The sequence below is a fragment of the Euprymna scolopes genome, chromosome 16, assembly GCF_053919585.1.
Source record: "Euprymna scolopes isolate OS-2025 chromosome 16, ASM5391958v1, whole genome shotgun sequence".
Classification (NCBI taxonomy): Eukaryota; Metazoa; Mollusca; class Cephalopoda; order Sepiida; family Sepiolidae; genus Euprymna; species Euprymna scolopes.
Window position 1 is genome coordinate 115,281,912 of NC_136497.1, and position 16,793 is coordinate 115,298,704.

At 32.5% G+C, this 16,793-nt stretch overlaps 1 protein-coding gene across 3 annotated transcripts in view; it reads left to right on the forward strand.

The window, feature by feature from the left end:
- The window catches only part of LOC145296064 (uncharacterized), a 143,891-nt gene that overhangs the window by 31,191 nt on the left and 95,907 nt on the right, over window positions 1–16,793 (forward strand). For 2 of the 3 annotated variants that reach the window (XM_080142134.1, XM_080142132.1), the window contains exons 2-3: window positions 3,867–3,930; window positions 9,341–9,432. In XM_080142134.1, the coding sequence (XP_079998260.1) occupies window positions 3,867–3,930; window positions 9,341–9,432 (156 nt within the window). The remainder of the gene's footprint in view (window positions 1–3,866; window positions 3,931–9,340; window positions 9,433–16,793) is intronic. The other variant, XM_080142133.1, reaches the window with a different exon arrangement.

Genomic DNA, 16,793 nt, shown 5'->3' on the forward strand with positions numbered 1-16,793 from the left:
ATTATTGAGTTTTCTCTTCGCGTTGTGTTAAATTATTTGTTTTCCCGCTGTTCCTATCTTAGTTTCAATGCATTTTCTATGTTTATAAAACGTGTCATTACCATTTCGAAGCTAGAAATTAAAAAAACTGACTGTTTCAAATGTGTATTGTAAACTTTTGCCAGCTGCTGAGCATTGTCTGATCATAAAATACGATTAAATTTGGTATTTAGACTTATGCAGATTTCTATTTATTATCATAGAGTCGATTATATATTATAATATTATACTCACTATATAATAGTGATTTCAATTTTTTTTTTAAATATAACTAGATTGCCATCAGTTAGAATCGAAACGAAAGCATATAGCTCTCCAGCAATATATTATATGTATATAAGAATTGAAAAAATACCGTTGTTAAAAATATAAATGTGTTTTTGTGCATGCATAGATATAACGCGTTTAGTCGACTTACGCATGACAAGTTCCAAGTGTTTCAGTTTTTACTCCTTAGTAGTCATTTTTACCGGCTAATAACTAAATAAAATTTCTCCACATATCTAGTCTCACCTACATATCTAGCTTCATGTCTGTAGACCCAAAATCGACAGAGTAGTTTGGTGAAGGTCGTTCTGCACGCACACAGACAAAGTATATATATATATATATATATATATATATATATATATATATATATATATATATATATATATATATATATATATACATGCGTCTCGGTTTTTCTATTAAACTACGGGTTAAATAATATTAGAGACTGTGTTGATATTCTATTTTGTTTATACTTGTTGCCACCGAATGCATCATCATTTGTGTTGTTCATCGACCGTGCTGTCTTTTAAACTGATTGTGAACTGATTGGCAAAATGAAGGTAATCGGTTTGAGTCTCTCAAATGACGCAGTGAAACATATCTAGTCCAGGTTCAGATCTCAGAGAAGCATGCTAAAGTATTGTTGTATTTGAAAAAAAAAACATTTTATTAATCTGTAATAACAAAGTCAGACCCGATTACGCACGATCTTGCGTCACAGGATCATAAATGACACCCCTGTGTAGGTAAGTCACGCACACGAACTTACTGACAAGAAGATGTGCAACAACGCTAAATCCCAGTGGTTACACTTTTTATTTCGTCTAATGATGGACCTTTCAAAGTGTAACGAGGCACTCGCTAGTCACAGGAAATTATCGTTTTCAGGTCTAGAGTGCACAAAACGCTCACAACCCTAAGTCTGTGTTGAAATCACATTTAACATGTTGGTTGGTCGCCTATTGTCCGACGTTGTGGTGTAGTTACTTCTTCGTAGATGCGTTGGTAATGCTGATATAACCCTTTCTAAAAGCTGTAGCTTGGGTATCAGGTTCCAGGTTAGATCTGGAATCAACTGGATTATTCTGAAATTAACAGGCAATCAATAATTAGTGAAAACTCGGAGATCATGTTTTTTAACAAAAAATAATTATTTGCCTAAAATTAATTCAAGATAAAGTTCGTGCCAATAAAAGATTCAAACTCATTCTTCGATTTAAGAAGAAATTAATTTAATTGTTTGCATGCAGGATTTTCATTCGATTTTCGCTGTAAAGTTCAATAGAAAGTTTAAGATTCTCTGTCTATTCGGCCGGTCATGGAGAAGTCTCTCTTGTGAGGTTCTTCAACTTTGGGCTGTCAGCCGATGGTGTACTGTTTCCAAGCTAACAAGCGAAGTCTCATCAATCGGCTAAAACAAATGACTTTTATGAACACGACTAATTCTACATCATCTCTTCAAAACTAGCATATTCTTATCTTCTCTTTTGTCCCCCCTTCTTTTTCCCTTTTCCCATGTACTTCTTTTTCCTTTCTTCAAGAATGTTTTTGTTTTCTTTCTTTTTCTTAAGAAAATCGGTTATCAGCTATACCATTATTACTCAGCCCTAATGTTGCAAAAAGTAAAAACATGACAATCTATTTCTGCTTTCTTAAACCCTATTATCAAAAGTAAACCAACGAAGCCAAACAAAGCTTGTTTAAAATTCTTTTTGCCACGACTTATGAATGATTGTGTGGATTTTTAGTCGTTAGCTGTCAGTTCTTTATAGGGAGAACATGAAGCCGGACGGATGTGTATAGAATTTGAGTGCACAAAGTATTATATGGAATCTCAATGTTAGATATTTACTTTTGGTCTCTTGCTTTGTGATTACATGTATAAAACGTTCATTTATACAGCATCTGTGTATTGTATGTGTTCAAACACATATGCACACGCGATACATAGTCACGGTATAGAACATATACAGTTATTTTCTCTTCCTATGACTGTGAATAGCGTGCATTATACACATGTGTATTGATATGAGCCGTATGTAACACGTTATTATTTGATGAAGTATGTAACAATAATTCGATATTTAAAATGGCATATTCCTTTCGCATTTTTCAACGAGTGTGAAAACATTAAAATGGTTGGCGTATTTACGATGAAATGGAAATGCACTATGATTTCATTTATTCATGAGTGTTTTTTAATGGGATAATACGGTAGTAATTTACGTTAATACAATTTAAATTTAAATTTAAATAGTAAATATAATAACACGTCACATAGTAGCGAGACTCAAACACACAAAAATTGGTCAACGAGAACGAGTAATTATTTTTATGAATATAGAGAATGTTATAACAGAGAAAAATAGTTTCATGATTTCAAATTCAACTCGACAGAAACTTGCTGATATTAAATATATCATGGTTGTTGCTAGGAGATCTAAAATATTAGGATATAAAAAGGCGTACGATTATAAAAAATAAATAATGGAAGTAGAATTCAGTTGTAACAAACTAATTAGCAACTAAATTAAATGTAATTATGCTAGTCATTATAAGAGACAATTACAGTAGCTAAAGACTTAAACAAAAAACTGAAATAATATTACCTCAGTGAAATTTAATAAAGTGTAAAAGTAGAAATATATTTGTACGTTAGACTTTATTAACACACTACTACGTATCTATATATTATTCCTTAATTCGAATTCATTTTTGAGATGAGCATTATATATATTAATTTATAAGTGTGGTGAGACGACAACAACTACAGATGGCAGTGATGGCTGAGAATGCAGTTAGAATTCGAAGTTCCTATCCGTCGCGGTTACCACCTGACGAAGGCCAGAGAATTAGTTGGCCGAAACGTTGTGAATAAACAATCCAATAAAAAAAGATGAAAAAACAACAACTAATAAAGATGAGACTAATAGTCCGAAATAAAAATAAATCAATACTAGTACGTATCGTATATATGGGAAAAATTGAAAATATAACTTTGAAAAAAAAAAGTTCGAACTTGAAACACCCAAATTGTCAGTCCGTCCCGGTAACCACTTAGCCACCATTACGTTCTGTTTTTGATTATTACCAAAAAAATTGAAATCGTGGCGCTTTCAGGAAGAAACAGAAATGTACTGCGATACATCGCTACATTTAAGCTTAATCCGATAGAATTCGAACACGTTACGCGAAAACACTGATAAGCACTTGATCACAGGTTTGATGTTAACATAGTTGCGTAGACAATTGTCATATATATTTATATATGTTTCTGTTTCTCGTCTCTTGATTAATTTGATTATATTTTATCGATTATTTATTGAAATCACACATGCCAAAGAGTAAAACAACAAAATACTTTAAGTATTATTAAAATAATTTTAAAAAATTAAATCTATCAGAATGCATTTCAGTTGATGATAAACAAGTCAGTTATTTAGGATGTTGGTTAATAGTAAAATAAAAATAATGCATTTTACGTGACCCTCTAAAATTCGTGCGAAGTTTGAAATAGTCGCTGGTTTTAATGTATTTCTCTGTTTACATTTCAGATTAAGTCAATGGCATGTTTCGGAGATAACATATGATCAGAATAAGGAAACAAGACGGACAAAGGTTGGTATTCGACGACGTTAGAAATTTGTATATGTTGTTCGTATTTTTAATATGATTAGAAATCGATATAATTAACCATATATGTCGATGGGTGGGATTTTAATTCGAAATATCATTTCCTTCGATCTGTAACGCTTGAGCATATGATATAATATTTATCAATTCATATTTATATATATATATATATATATATATATATATATATATATATATATATATATATATATACATTTGCTCATGGCAGTGTACTCGCCTCGCAATCAATCAGCTCGGGTTTTTAATGTCGTGTTCAGATATGTTCAGATATGTCTAACTGATGATTCTAAATGAGGGCGAAACTCGACATTTGAATCTCCGGCTTGTTGGCTCCCATGGCTCTTGTCATGGTTTTTCTTTGTTTCACGGTGGAAATCATTATATATATATATATATATATATATATGTGTGTGTGTGTTAGTGTGTGTGTGTGTGTGTGTGTGTGTGTGTGTGCGTGTGTGTGCATGAAGAGATGAAATAGGAAACAAATAAAATTATATGTGAATAACATGTCGTCTTTATTTCAAGACTTTCTCAGAGAATAAATACGGAACGTTGGCGAACATATTTAGTTTGTTTCCCTTTTCACCTCTCCATTACGTCGGTATTCCCGTCGTTTATTCACAAGGACGTCACAGAATATATAATACATATGTGCTCTCACGTCATACATGACATCATAGTAGATGACGTAGTGTATGACGTCATATATGACCATACATGTATGGGAGCAAAAAGAAAATATACTCGCAGGGAGGCATGACGTTGCTCAGGGTTAAATGAGGATCAAGGAATATATCACACCATAGTTTAATGTCATCGAAATCAATAAAATCATCCAATTTTTAATCAAATCGATTGATTAGCTGCTCTAGTTTGGGACACAAACTTCACATACCTCCTCTTAGTCCACAATACATTGTAATCTACACTGTGCTACAGAGAACTTACTATTTATTTCAATAAATTGTTTTTATACAATGGCTGTAATTAAAGTGTAAAATGCAAAAAGCAAGTATCATGGTTTAATTGTGCCCTAAACAGAAATATTTGATTCAAACTTTCTCATGCGTCATTAAAAAAAAAGTGACAGTTAATTTTACAGAAGTATTTATATAATCAACTGAATTTTATAGAATAGACTGAATTTTATAGAATGGATTGAATTTTATAGAATGGATTGAATTTTATACAATGGATTGAATTTTATACAACGGATTCAATTTTATACAATGGATTGAATCAAAGTTTAAAATGCAAAAGTCATATAGCATCGCTCGATTGTGTTTTAAACAGAATCGTTCTTTACGAACGCGCCCCCGTCTTATCAAAAACCCAAAAGTTGATTCCATACACCGGGATCTTCTGCTTGAGAAGTGATAAAACTTCTCCAAGGCACGTGTAATATTAGGCTTTATAAAGGTGATAACTCGTTCAAAATCGAACTGTTCCTTCTTTAATCGAATTTTTTCGAAACTATATATGGAATTCTGAAAATGGTATATATCGCTTAAATATTTATTTTAAACATATATCCATACTATAAAGCTGAATGTCTGGTTGTGTCCCGAATAGGCTCTAATATGGTCACGAATATATATATCACGAATAGGCTCCTATATGGTTGACTATTAGAACAAAAATGATCACATATAATGATAGAAGATGTATCGAGAAAGAGGAACGGGTATGTTTGACCTGGCATAATGATGATTCATTAAAATTGTGGGGTCTGCGTACGCGCCTGGTCCACAAAGTATGGAAATAAAAAATTTAAAAATTTTAAAAACACGTTTACAGGTGTTTTTGATATATATGTACATAATAATATTTTGATAAGTATGTTTTAACTTAAATAGGGATGGTATAATAAAATTGTCGGTCTGCGTTCGCGCCTGGCCTCCATAGAATGGAAATAGGCAAAAACTTTAATAAAGATTTTTCATATCTATCTGCGTAAGTATACTTTGATAATTATGTTTCAGTTTGAAGAAATATGGTATAATAAAATTATGGGTTGTTCGTTCGCGCCTGACCTCCATAGAATGGAAATATGTATCATAGTTTAACAAGGTTTTTTTTAATATAGACCCACAGAATATTGTGATAAGTGTTTCAGTGTGAGCTGGTATGGTATGATAAATTATGGGGTTTATCTATTTTATTTTTACTTTCATCATATTTTGCTTTGGTTTTGATATCCCAAAATTCAAAGCTATCTCTTTACAACCCTTCCTTTTCATAATCTATCATACTTTCATAAATCAGGGTCCATTTTCTGTAGGCTGTTTTTGAACCCAGTCAACGACGGGTACTTTTGCTAGTATGTATATATATATATATATATATAATATATATATATATATATATATATATATATATATATAATTACATAATATTTTGTTGTAGCTTGTCGTATGAACGTATTTAATACGTATTTGTTTTAAAAATATACGCAACGCTTATATCATGGAAAACAATATGACTTTTTAATGGGCCGGCTTTGCCGGGCGTAAAATACGTTTAAATATAAGATTTCGTATATATTATTATAGAGTCGTGATTTTAAAAGTAAAAAAAAAAGCATTTGGGTGCCATCAACGAGAATCGAAACCGAATGCAAAACTGTAGCAGCCAGAACTACTGACGTTTTCACTGTACTCACGTGACACGTATTCGAACTGACTACAAATTAAAAATAAACTAAGATTCAGAATGTATGACGATTTTTTTTTCATTTTTTACCCATTTTTTTACCTCTTAAAAATTATTTTAACCGACTAAAACCCATAAAACAACGGCCTATAAAAAAATCCGATCATTTGAAGCCCCTAACGCCGCTCTAAGACTTTTAGTTTCGGGGTAGATAGAATTTGAAAATATGGAAACAGATAAACATACAGCCTTTTATATATTCGATTTACATATCTGTACATATATATATATATATATATATATATATATATATATATATATATATATATATATATATATATAATATAGTACGGTATATAATATATAATATGTATATATATATATAATATATATATATATATATATATATATATATATATTATATATACATATTATATATTATATACCGTACTATATTATATATATATATATATATATATATATATATATATATATATATATATATATATATATATATATAAATACGAGCGGGGGCGCCCAGCTTTGTACGGTCGTAAAATATGCTTTAATATGATATTTTAATTCGTCCAGACTTAGTATATATTATTATAGAGTCGTGATTTCAAAAGTTAAAAAAAAGAAAAATTTCGGCGACATCAACTAGAATCGAAACTGTAGCATTCAACGCTAGTGATGTTCCCACTGTACCAACATGATAGGTACACGAGCTGATTAAAAAATTGAAAATTAGAAATAAACGAAGATGAATGCACAAAATGTATAACGTGTTTGTTTAATTTTAACTCCTTTTAGACTCCTTAAAAACATTTTAACTGAATAAAAACCATAAAAGAACAGTCCGTAAAAAATCCAATTATTTTAGGTCCCTAGCGCCGCGACTTTTAGTTCATGAGGAGATAAAGTTTGAAATTATAGACAGACAGACATATCGCCAATTAGCAGAAAGGACACCCGGTTTCGCCCAAGCGTAAAATATGATATTTGGATTTGTCCAGATACCGTATATATTATTATAGTCATGATTTCAAAAGTAAAAAATACAAAAAAGGCAACACATTCATAATTAAGAAATATTTTCACACACCGAAGAATTATTATGTGTCATGCATACAGATTAATTCTATTATCTATGCTTATGTATAGATATTAGTGTTTACTCTTGTTTTAATTATTATAATGATTATATAATGCGCCTGCCTTGATATCTCTTTGTGTAGAAACATATTTACTGGCACAGTTCTTTTTTACACGCATACACGACTTCCAATAAATCATGGCAGTCAATTGGTTAATATAAGGGCCGCAACAGTTTCATCTTATTATGTTCTGTCAAACTAACACCATGTATAATTTCCATTAATTAATTTCAATTAACGTACATGTATTATTACTTTCTATTTTCACAGTCTAATAATAGCAAACGTGTATCACCATCTAATCCATGGTATTTCTTCGTAAGCTTTCTTCTGGTCTATATAACCCATTATTTGTAATGGTTTGCTAATTAAAGCATTCGCTTTTCCTATTTTCTTAGATACCATAATTAACATTCGACCTTTGTATCAGCATTACTATTTCCACGTAATTATAATTTTCTATTTTTTCAAACCTATTAATATTTTACTTCTTCTGCTCCACTTCTTGTGTTTTAATTGCTCCTATCATACGCTCACTTTAAAATACTTACTAAAACGTGGTGAGACGACAACACCTGCGGATGGCAGTGATTGCTGAGAATACAGTTAGGAGATTCGAAGTTCCTATCCGTCGCGGTTACCACCTGACGAAGGCCAGAGGAATAGTTGGCCGAATCGTCGTGAAACAACAACTATTAAAGATGAGAATAATAGTCCGAAATAAAAATAAATTAATATATAATGCTCATCTCAAAAATGAATTCCAATTAAGGAATAATATATATACCATTCGGTACAGATCCGACCATGGAAGATCAGATAATAAATAAACGTGGATTTATAAGATCAAAAACCCAACCTTGATCGCTCTTCTGGGCCCGTGGTGCAGTGTATAGAGACGTTGAATCTCTACGGTTCCAGATGAGCAATAAATAAATTAATATAAATAATACTTATCTCAATAATGAATTCCAATTAAAATAATATTTATATATATATAGTTTTTTATATATATAGTTTTTACTTCGAAATTTAAAACAACTATGTTGTAGTCAACAAGGAAGCAATTTCTTGATATCGTGTTTCACATATCAGAAGTTATTAGAAAGAAAACCTGTTCATGTAAGTTTCATTTAGTATTAGCTAAACGAAAGAAGAATGGAAAAGTTCTTTGCAGAGTCTTTAAAACTCTAAATGTTTTACTAGAGATTATAGCACTGTCAATACCATTAAAATAACAATACAGTAGAGAAAGTGTAGCAACGTCTCTACTGTGAGGGCGTAGCTATGAGGTATCGAAAAAAATCATCTATTACTAGATTATTAAGCTGTTTTGTGTAGTCTTTCAAAGATAATATGTAGTGTACTTTAACAACAGCTTTCCAGATGTGGCAGCACTACGCTTTCTCTTTATAGGCACCTCTTTTAAAAAGCTCCGTGCTTATCTCGTTTATTGTTGATTAATAAGGAAAACACAGTTCAAACTTGTCTTCGTTTTTTTGTTTTGTTATGTTTTGTTAAATCGTTTGAAAGTTTGTTTTTTTTTTTGTTTTTTTTATTAGCAGTTGATTTATGTTGAAGCACCCGGGCCAGTTACAGGAGCATCGAGTAGTTTTGACATTTGCAGCATCGAGGATATGTTTGATGAGCGCAGGTGAGCAATCTATTCTTTAAAATATCTCATTGAAATCACCTAAACAGTTTTTTAGCTTTTAATTTACATTTATATACACCTTTTGTATTTAATCTAAAGAGATTATAATGAATTTAAAATCTCGCTGCTTTTAGATGATACTCGCCCCCTTTTCTCTCTCTCTGTCTCTCTCTCTCTCCATATATATATATATATATATATATATATATATATATATATATATATATATATATAGAGAGAGAGAGAGAGAGAGAGAGAGAGAGAGAGAGAGAGAGAGAGAGAGAGAAATAGAGATCTACATAATGCATACAAGGAAGTTTATTCTTTCTAAATAACTTAGGAAGCGAGTCCAGAAAAATACAAATGTATGTATATATGTACACGCAAACACACACACACACACACACACACACACACACACACACACACACACATATATATATATATATATAGGCAAAAAGAAAGTCCGCACTTGTTATTTTTTAACTGCAAATTTAAGTTAATTTAATATAACTGTGTAAAGAAACTATACCTCATTTGATTGGCCTTTTTCTTCTTGTATACTTTTACATGTTCATATTTGACTTTTAATTGAAATATTCTACTGTTTCCGTAAATTTAAAAAAAAATAACTTCAAATTGAGGAGGCAACAAGAAAAATTGTTATTTAAATGTAACTTTAGAACATTAATGCAATACAAATACAACACGAACACAATGAACTAGTTAATATTTAGTAGCATAGCCCTTTTGCTATTTGACTGCCTGCAATCTTTTGGGAATTCCTTGAATTAGACTGCAGCAATCTCCGGGGAAAGGACATCCCAATCTTCTTTAATTTTTGTCCACAGTTCTTCCAAATTTGAAATTTTATCATTGCGTAACTGTTGCTTGATGTAATGCCATACGTTTTCGATAGGATTGAGATCTGGAGATTATGCAGGCCAATCCAAACACGGAATATCATGCTCTTCCAGGAACCTCTTGACATTGCCAGCTGTGTGAATCAAATCATTATCCTGCATGAAGATGGGATTATCTTCCAAATTCCGACCAAAGTAGAATAGAAAATGCTCAGTCAACATATTAATATACTTGATCGAATTAATTCGACATTGCAAATGGTACTAATAATGCCGCACACCAAAACTGAACCTCCACCATCTTGCTGCGTTAAAACTGATCACCTAGGATTAAATTCATCGTCTTACCTCCGACGCACATACTGCCTATCATCACTGCCTAGCCTATTGAACTTGCTTTCGTCGCTAAAAAGCACTTTTGGCCAATATGAAGAGTAATGATCTTTATTTCACCTGACGAAGTCAAGACGGCGCTTTCTGTTCTTTACAGAAATCATTGGCTTGCGTCTTTCAACATATTCTCGCATATAAAATTCCTTTAATCTGTTCTTGACGGTAGAAAGAGAGCAGTTTTTAACAAGATTGTGCTGTTGTTGGATTTGGGGAGCCGTTTCAAATCTATCTCTTAGGCTGCGGATCTTGATAGCATTGTCTTCCCTGTTAGAAGTAACTCTAGTACGACCAGATTTAGGGGCATCACGAACACTGCTCGTGTTTTGGTGCTTTTGCACAGTCTTTCGTACCGTTTTCTCATCACATTTCAATCTGAATCCCATTTCTCGATTGTATAAACCAGACAGGTGGAGATTAATGAGCTCCTGACGATCACTAAGAGAAACTCGAGGCATATGGACTAAATGTGTCCTTCTATAACCTGGAACAACAACAATTACGATTTGATATGCTTTGTTGCCTCTTGGTGGATATTTTAAACTGATTTAGGGGCGATAATTTAAGCTGGTTTTAACAAATTTGTTGCTGCGGACTTTCTTTTTGCCTCCTCAATTTGAAGTTATATTTTAAAATTTACATGAACACTAGAATATTTCAATTAAAAGTCAACTATGAACAGGTAAAATTATAGAGGAATAAAAGGCGAATCAAACGAGATATAGGTTGTTTAGACAGTTAAATTAAATTCAGTTTAAATTTGCAGTTTTATAAAAAATTAGAAGTGCGGACTTTCTTTTTGCCGGTACTATATATATATATACATATATATATATATATATATATATATATATATATATATATAAGATAATAATAGCATAACTGAAGACTTAAATGGTATCATATTTAAAATTTGTAGCGCTTAATTTATTGTGTGAAACTGTATTATGACTAGGGCTTGGACAACAGCATATTCTTTTTATTGTTTTCACTCTCGAGTGTGTATCGTTGATATCTGATATGCTTTTATATAAAGTGATGTTCTTGTCGGTTGATTAACTGTGTCTTACTGTGTCGGATATTTACTCGAGAGACAAAACAATGATAAGAATATTCTGTTGTCGTAGCCCTAATGTTGACTCTTTTACGGTAACGCTACATTTATGACATTCTAATATCCATTTACAAATGTACAAGGTGTTCTCATTAATTTTCTAGACTTTTTCGTATGGCCACTTTTACTGGTATTACACAGATAAAACTTTTGTATCGCTTCGAAGTAATCTCTTTCGGCTGCAATGCACTTGTATCGTTCCAACAACTTCTGGAAGGCGCCATGCAAGAAATCTTGTGTGAGCGTGTCAATAACCCTCGTCACAGCCTCCTTTATTTTCTTAAACGTACCATAAGGACAAACTTTGGGGCATAGCGGTGATCTATTTTTCATCGAAAGTCACCTGAGCGTCAAGAACTGCAGGATCTTAATTGATCCACTCGACCATCTCCTTGCTGCTATGACAACATCTTTCTTTCTGATCTCTGAGCACCCTTAGAACAAACCACGCTATTTTTTTGCATTTTCAGTTCCTAGCGAATAATTATACGTGCAGTTCTCACACTGACATGAAACTGTTCACTTATTGTCCCTATAGACACACAACGGTTATTATTCATGAAATTCTTTATTTGGCCAATCAACTCTGGGTTTCTAACTTCCTTACTCCTCCCACATCCCTTATCATTCTTCACAGACTCCCTGACTAATTTAAATATCCTATGCCACTCAAAAAACTGATGCTCGATTCAGGCAAGTTGGTCTAAAAGCAGTCTGAAGCATTCCATATGTTTCTATTGCAATTTTACTAACATTAAAACAAAATTTTATTGCATATCGTTCTTCTAAATAGTCCTCACATTCAGATTGACTTTGTTGAAATTCACCAGCTGTGCCAATCAGTAAGGTATATTCCAATTTCTGCTATAGCTGTTCATTTGAACCTGAAATCATAAAAATTGGTCAATCATCTCATAAAATCCCTAGCTACAATATACTGAATTTTCAAGAGCCTATGTCGATTTTAAATGCCTGTACAAAAAAAAAGCTTGGTGTAACAGGTGAAGACTCCGAAGTGTTCACCGGTACATAAGTGTAGTTGTAGGTGGTTCCGATTTCAGACCACCTAAGGAAGTTCAGTAGCGTGGTTGTGATCGCTTATACGATGATGTGGTTTGGTGCGCGATTTCTGTTATTCCTCGCTTCACCACTGATCCGTAAGTAAAAAACAAAATAAAAAATTAAAACTATAGGAGGAAAAAGAACGAATTAAAGGATTCAATGTCTTTAGGGAAATAGAAGTGCCATGGGTCACCCTCTGGAACTGGCATCAGGTTTGCTGCCCTTTTTTTGCTTGATGTCTTCTGAAAGATATTAACTCAAATAGAGGGTGTTCGTGTGGTTTTTGAGTGAGGAATTCCGTAGGCAACAAATAAAATAAAACTCTAGTCGTCAGTTCTTGTTTTTATAAAGATTAATCTATTCTATCTATCTTCTTATATCTTCTTCTCTCTTTCTCTCTCTCTCTCTCTCTCTATATATATATATATATATATATAAAATGAACTGATTTTCCCCTCCAACTTTGACCTTAATAGGATTAAAAATCATGACATTACATACAAATGTTATGCGTACAGACTGTAGCACGTAATCTGAGGTTTGCTATAGGCCTATTACCTCTACAGCTCCTCGTCAATGGTACATTCCTATATTTTTTCCGGTGAGAGTCCATTGCCAAAATCGCTTAGATTCAATGGAAGTTGCAACATCTTTTCTCTCTATTAGATTCCTCCTTTCCCCTCTCCCCATTTACACCGCAGCGGATGCTTTCACAAGGAACACTACGAAGAAACACACCGGTTTGGAATCGTACAAGGTTACTTATACCGGTTCTTTTTTTTTTTGCCTTTTTCTCTGAGTTATGCTTTCTGTTTTTTCCATAATAAAATAGAAAAAAAAAAAGCGAAAACGCGATTATTATTATTATTGTTTTCTTTTTGCTTTTTTTTAGTTAGTGTAAGACGCAATCTGCGAGACTAACCAGATTTTACTTCCGGTTTTAACGATTCTAACCGAAAAATCTAACCATGACCTTTATTTATTAGTACTTTACACTCAACATTTATTTTTACACAAAGATTACAATGCAACGATATCGTGATTTCACTTGCATTACACTTAAATTAAAATTAAAACAAATAAATTCATCTATAATTCGAGAAAACAAAACATTCATTTAGAACTCGAGTGTGATGTGACTACTGAAACTAAACCAAAAAAACATCACTGCAGAATTGATATTTGACCTAATTAACTTTTTAGTTAATTCATCATGTTCTTTTTCTATTTTTTGGGGTGCGCTTTCGCCTCAATGATTCGAGTTCGACCCCCCCCCCCCCGCCTTCAAAAATTTTTGGGATTTTTCAAACACAGCGACACCGCCGGACAACTCGTATTGCATCACGTTCATTTTTTTAATTGTTCTTTTTCTTACACGGTTTTTTTATATTTTTAACATTGTTTGTTTTTATATTTAAACAGGGTTATGACTTCGCTTTGTTTTCATTTTACCACCCCTCCAACCACACACACCTCTAAAAACCAGGGCAACGCCGGGCAACGCTGGGTACCCGCGCTAGTTATTAAATAAACTCCTGACTACAATATTTGCTATTATACAGTGAAATTAAATGAAATAGAAATATGCAATTTTCTTTTATTTTCAACAAGGCAGAGATTTACAGTCGCGTGAACAGTTCGCTCAGTAAAAAAAAAACAAACATTTTCGATGTACGATTGTTCCATTCCTCTCTCTCTCTCTCTCTCTCTCTCTCTCTCTCTCTCTCTCTCTCTCTCTCTCTCTCTCTCTCTCTCTCTCTCTCTCTCGGTCAGTGAGCGTTGGAGTCCGCTCTATGCCCAACCATTCTATTTTATATCTATCGGCACAGCACGGGTTGTCAACCAAATGCTGGCCAATAGCAGAGTCCAAGGCTGCAGAAGGAGGGAGACTACCAGACACCATCCTCCCTTGTCTGATATCCGATGGAACATGCTGGTTTATACGAGTCAAAAGATGCAAGGATGTTCGCCTAACATAACCAGCATCGCACTGGCATTTGAATTGATATACAATTTGCTATTTTGGATGTAAGGCAAACTATCCTTGTGAAAAGAAGGAAATGCAGGTCTCGTTTTTTTTTTGGGGGGGGCCCTCGTTGTGCCAATATTTTAATCGTTTTTTAAACATTAATAAACTTTATTTTAGTGTCCCCATAATTTTTGGCACATTCAATAGTTCCCCATCAGAACTCTTTACTTTCGACATAGTATTATTATTTTTACACTATCGATTTTCTCCTGATGAGATGATAGCTGAAAGAGCTCTTGAGAGACTTCCGCCCATTATATTTAAAACTTTATTTAAATTCCGTACCTGTAAACATTTATATATATATATATATATATATATATATATATATATATATATATATATATATATATATATATATATAACTTTGGAAGGATGAAATGTAGGTAAAATATTTTCTCATGTTTTTTCTTATAAGGGAAATGGATTCCATATTTTCATTGTTAAAGTGTTTTTTATTCAATACGTCTGATAAAGGCTGTTCTTGTAAAAATTTTCAAACGATATAGGGGTTGAATTTGGTCCGAATAGTTTTGAAACGATCAAATACATATTTGTTGCTATCAATTTATTCCTTGATGTCTTGATTTTGTTAAAACAATATATGAATGCTCAATTATGAAATATGATAATTTTGAAGCTTACAGTTTAAGTCATCTTATTTTGACTTAAAATTTATTGGTATATGAACGGTTACCGAATTTTCAATTATATAAACCCAATAAAAGTCGAAATACTATAAATAAGACTATATATATATATATATATATATATATATATATATATATATATATATATATATATATATATATATATATATGAAGTGCCTTCAATAAGTTTCCAAATTTTTTTGGATAGTTTTATTGATAGTACACACATGAAACTATAGTCCTCTTTGAAATAATCTCCTCCGACTGCAATGTACTGTATCATTCCAACAACATCGTAGGAGATGTCCTTTTCTCCTCCTTGCAACCTCTATCTCACAGAAGAGATGTTGCGAGTTTGTCTCTGATGTATCGTTATTTTCATGGAAAGTGTTCAACTGAGCTTCAATCTATGGTCCCCCCTCGCCAAACTTTCACAAGAAACACTCGTCTAGCTGTAAACACTATCAATAATTTCCCCCACTCTTTATCTGTGCCTAAACCTAAACGTAGATTCCATGAACAAAGCTTCTTTCTTAGAACTGCACGCCTGTGGAATTGTCTTCCGTTTTCCTGCTTTCCGGCTGACTACAATATGGTTGTGTTCAAGTCTAAAGTAAATAAGTTCTTGATGAGCCGTTCCATATAAGTTATCAAATTTACCAAATTTTCATTACTAATGATTACTATATTGTCCAATTTCTACTGTACACTCTTTAACCCTTATCCTTGAGTGGCCTCTTTGCCTCGATAATGTGGTGATGCCTATGTAAAAAAAAAGATTTCGACCATCACAAGTTGTTGAGTCACACTGGAAACTTATTTAAGGCACATCGTAAAAATGTCAGCATTATCATATAACATTTACTGGGATGTTATTCTCCGTAATTAGGTTGAAAAGGAGATATGCAAACTGACGCTGTATTACCTATTGATAGATATCTGACATTTAGTCATAAGAAAAAATCGATGTTTCCAACGCAGGTGGATATACAAGTTACATTCTTCTTTTTTTTTTTTTTTTTGCACGACAAGATAAATGAAGCTGTAAATGTATTTCTATCATGTGGATTTCACAAACGCTTTCGATAAAGTTCATCGAAACGAATTCTGACTAATTATTCGGAACTCGGTTGTCCGCCTACTTTGTAGAACACACTGAAAGGACAGTATATATGCAAAGTCGAAATTTGATGAGGAATTCTGTAGATAATTTGATGTTGAGCGTGAAGTGAAACAGACTAATCCTAATATAC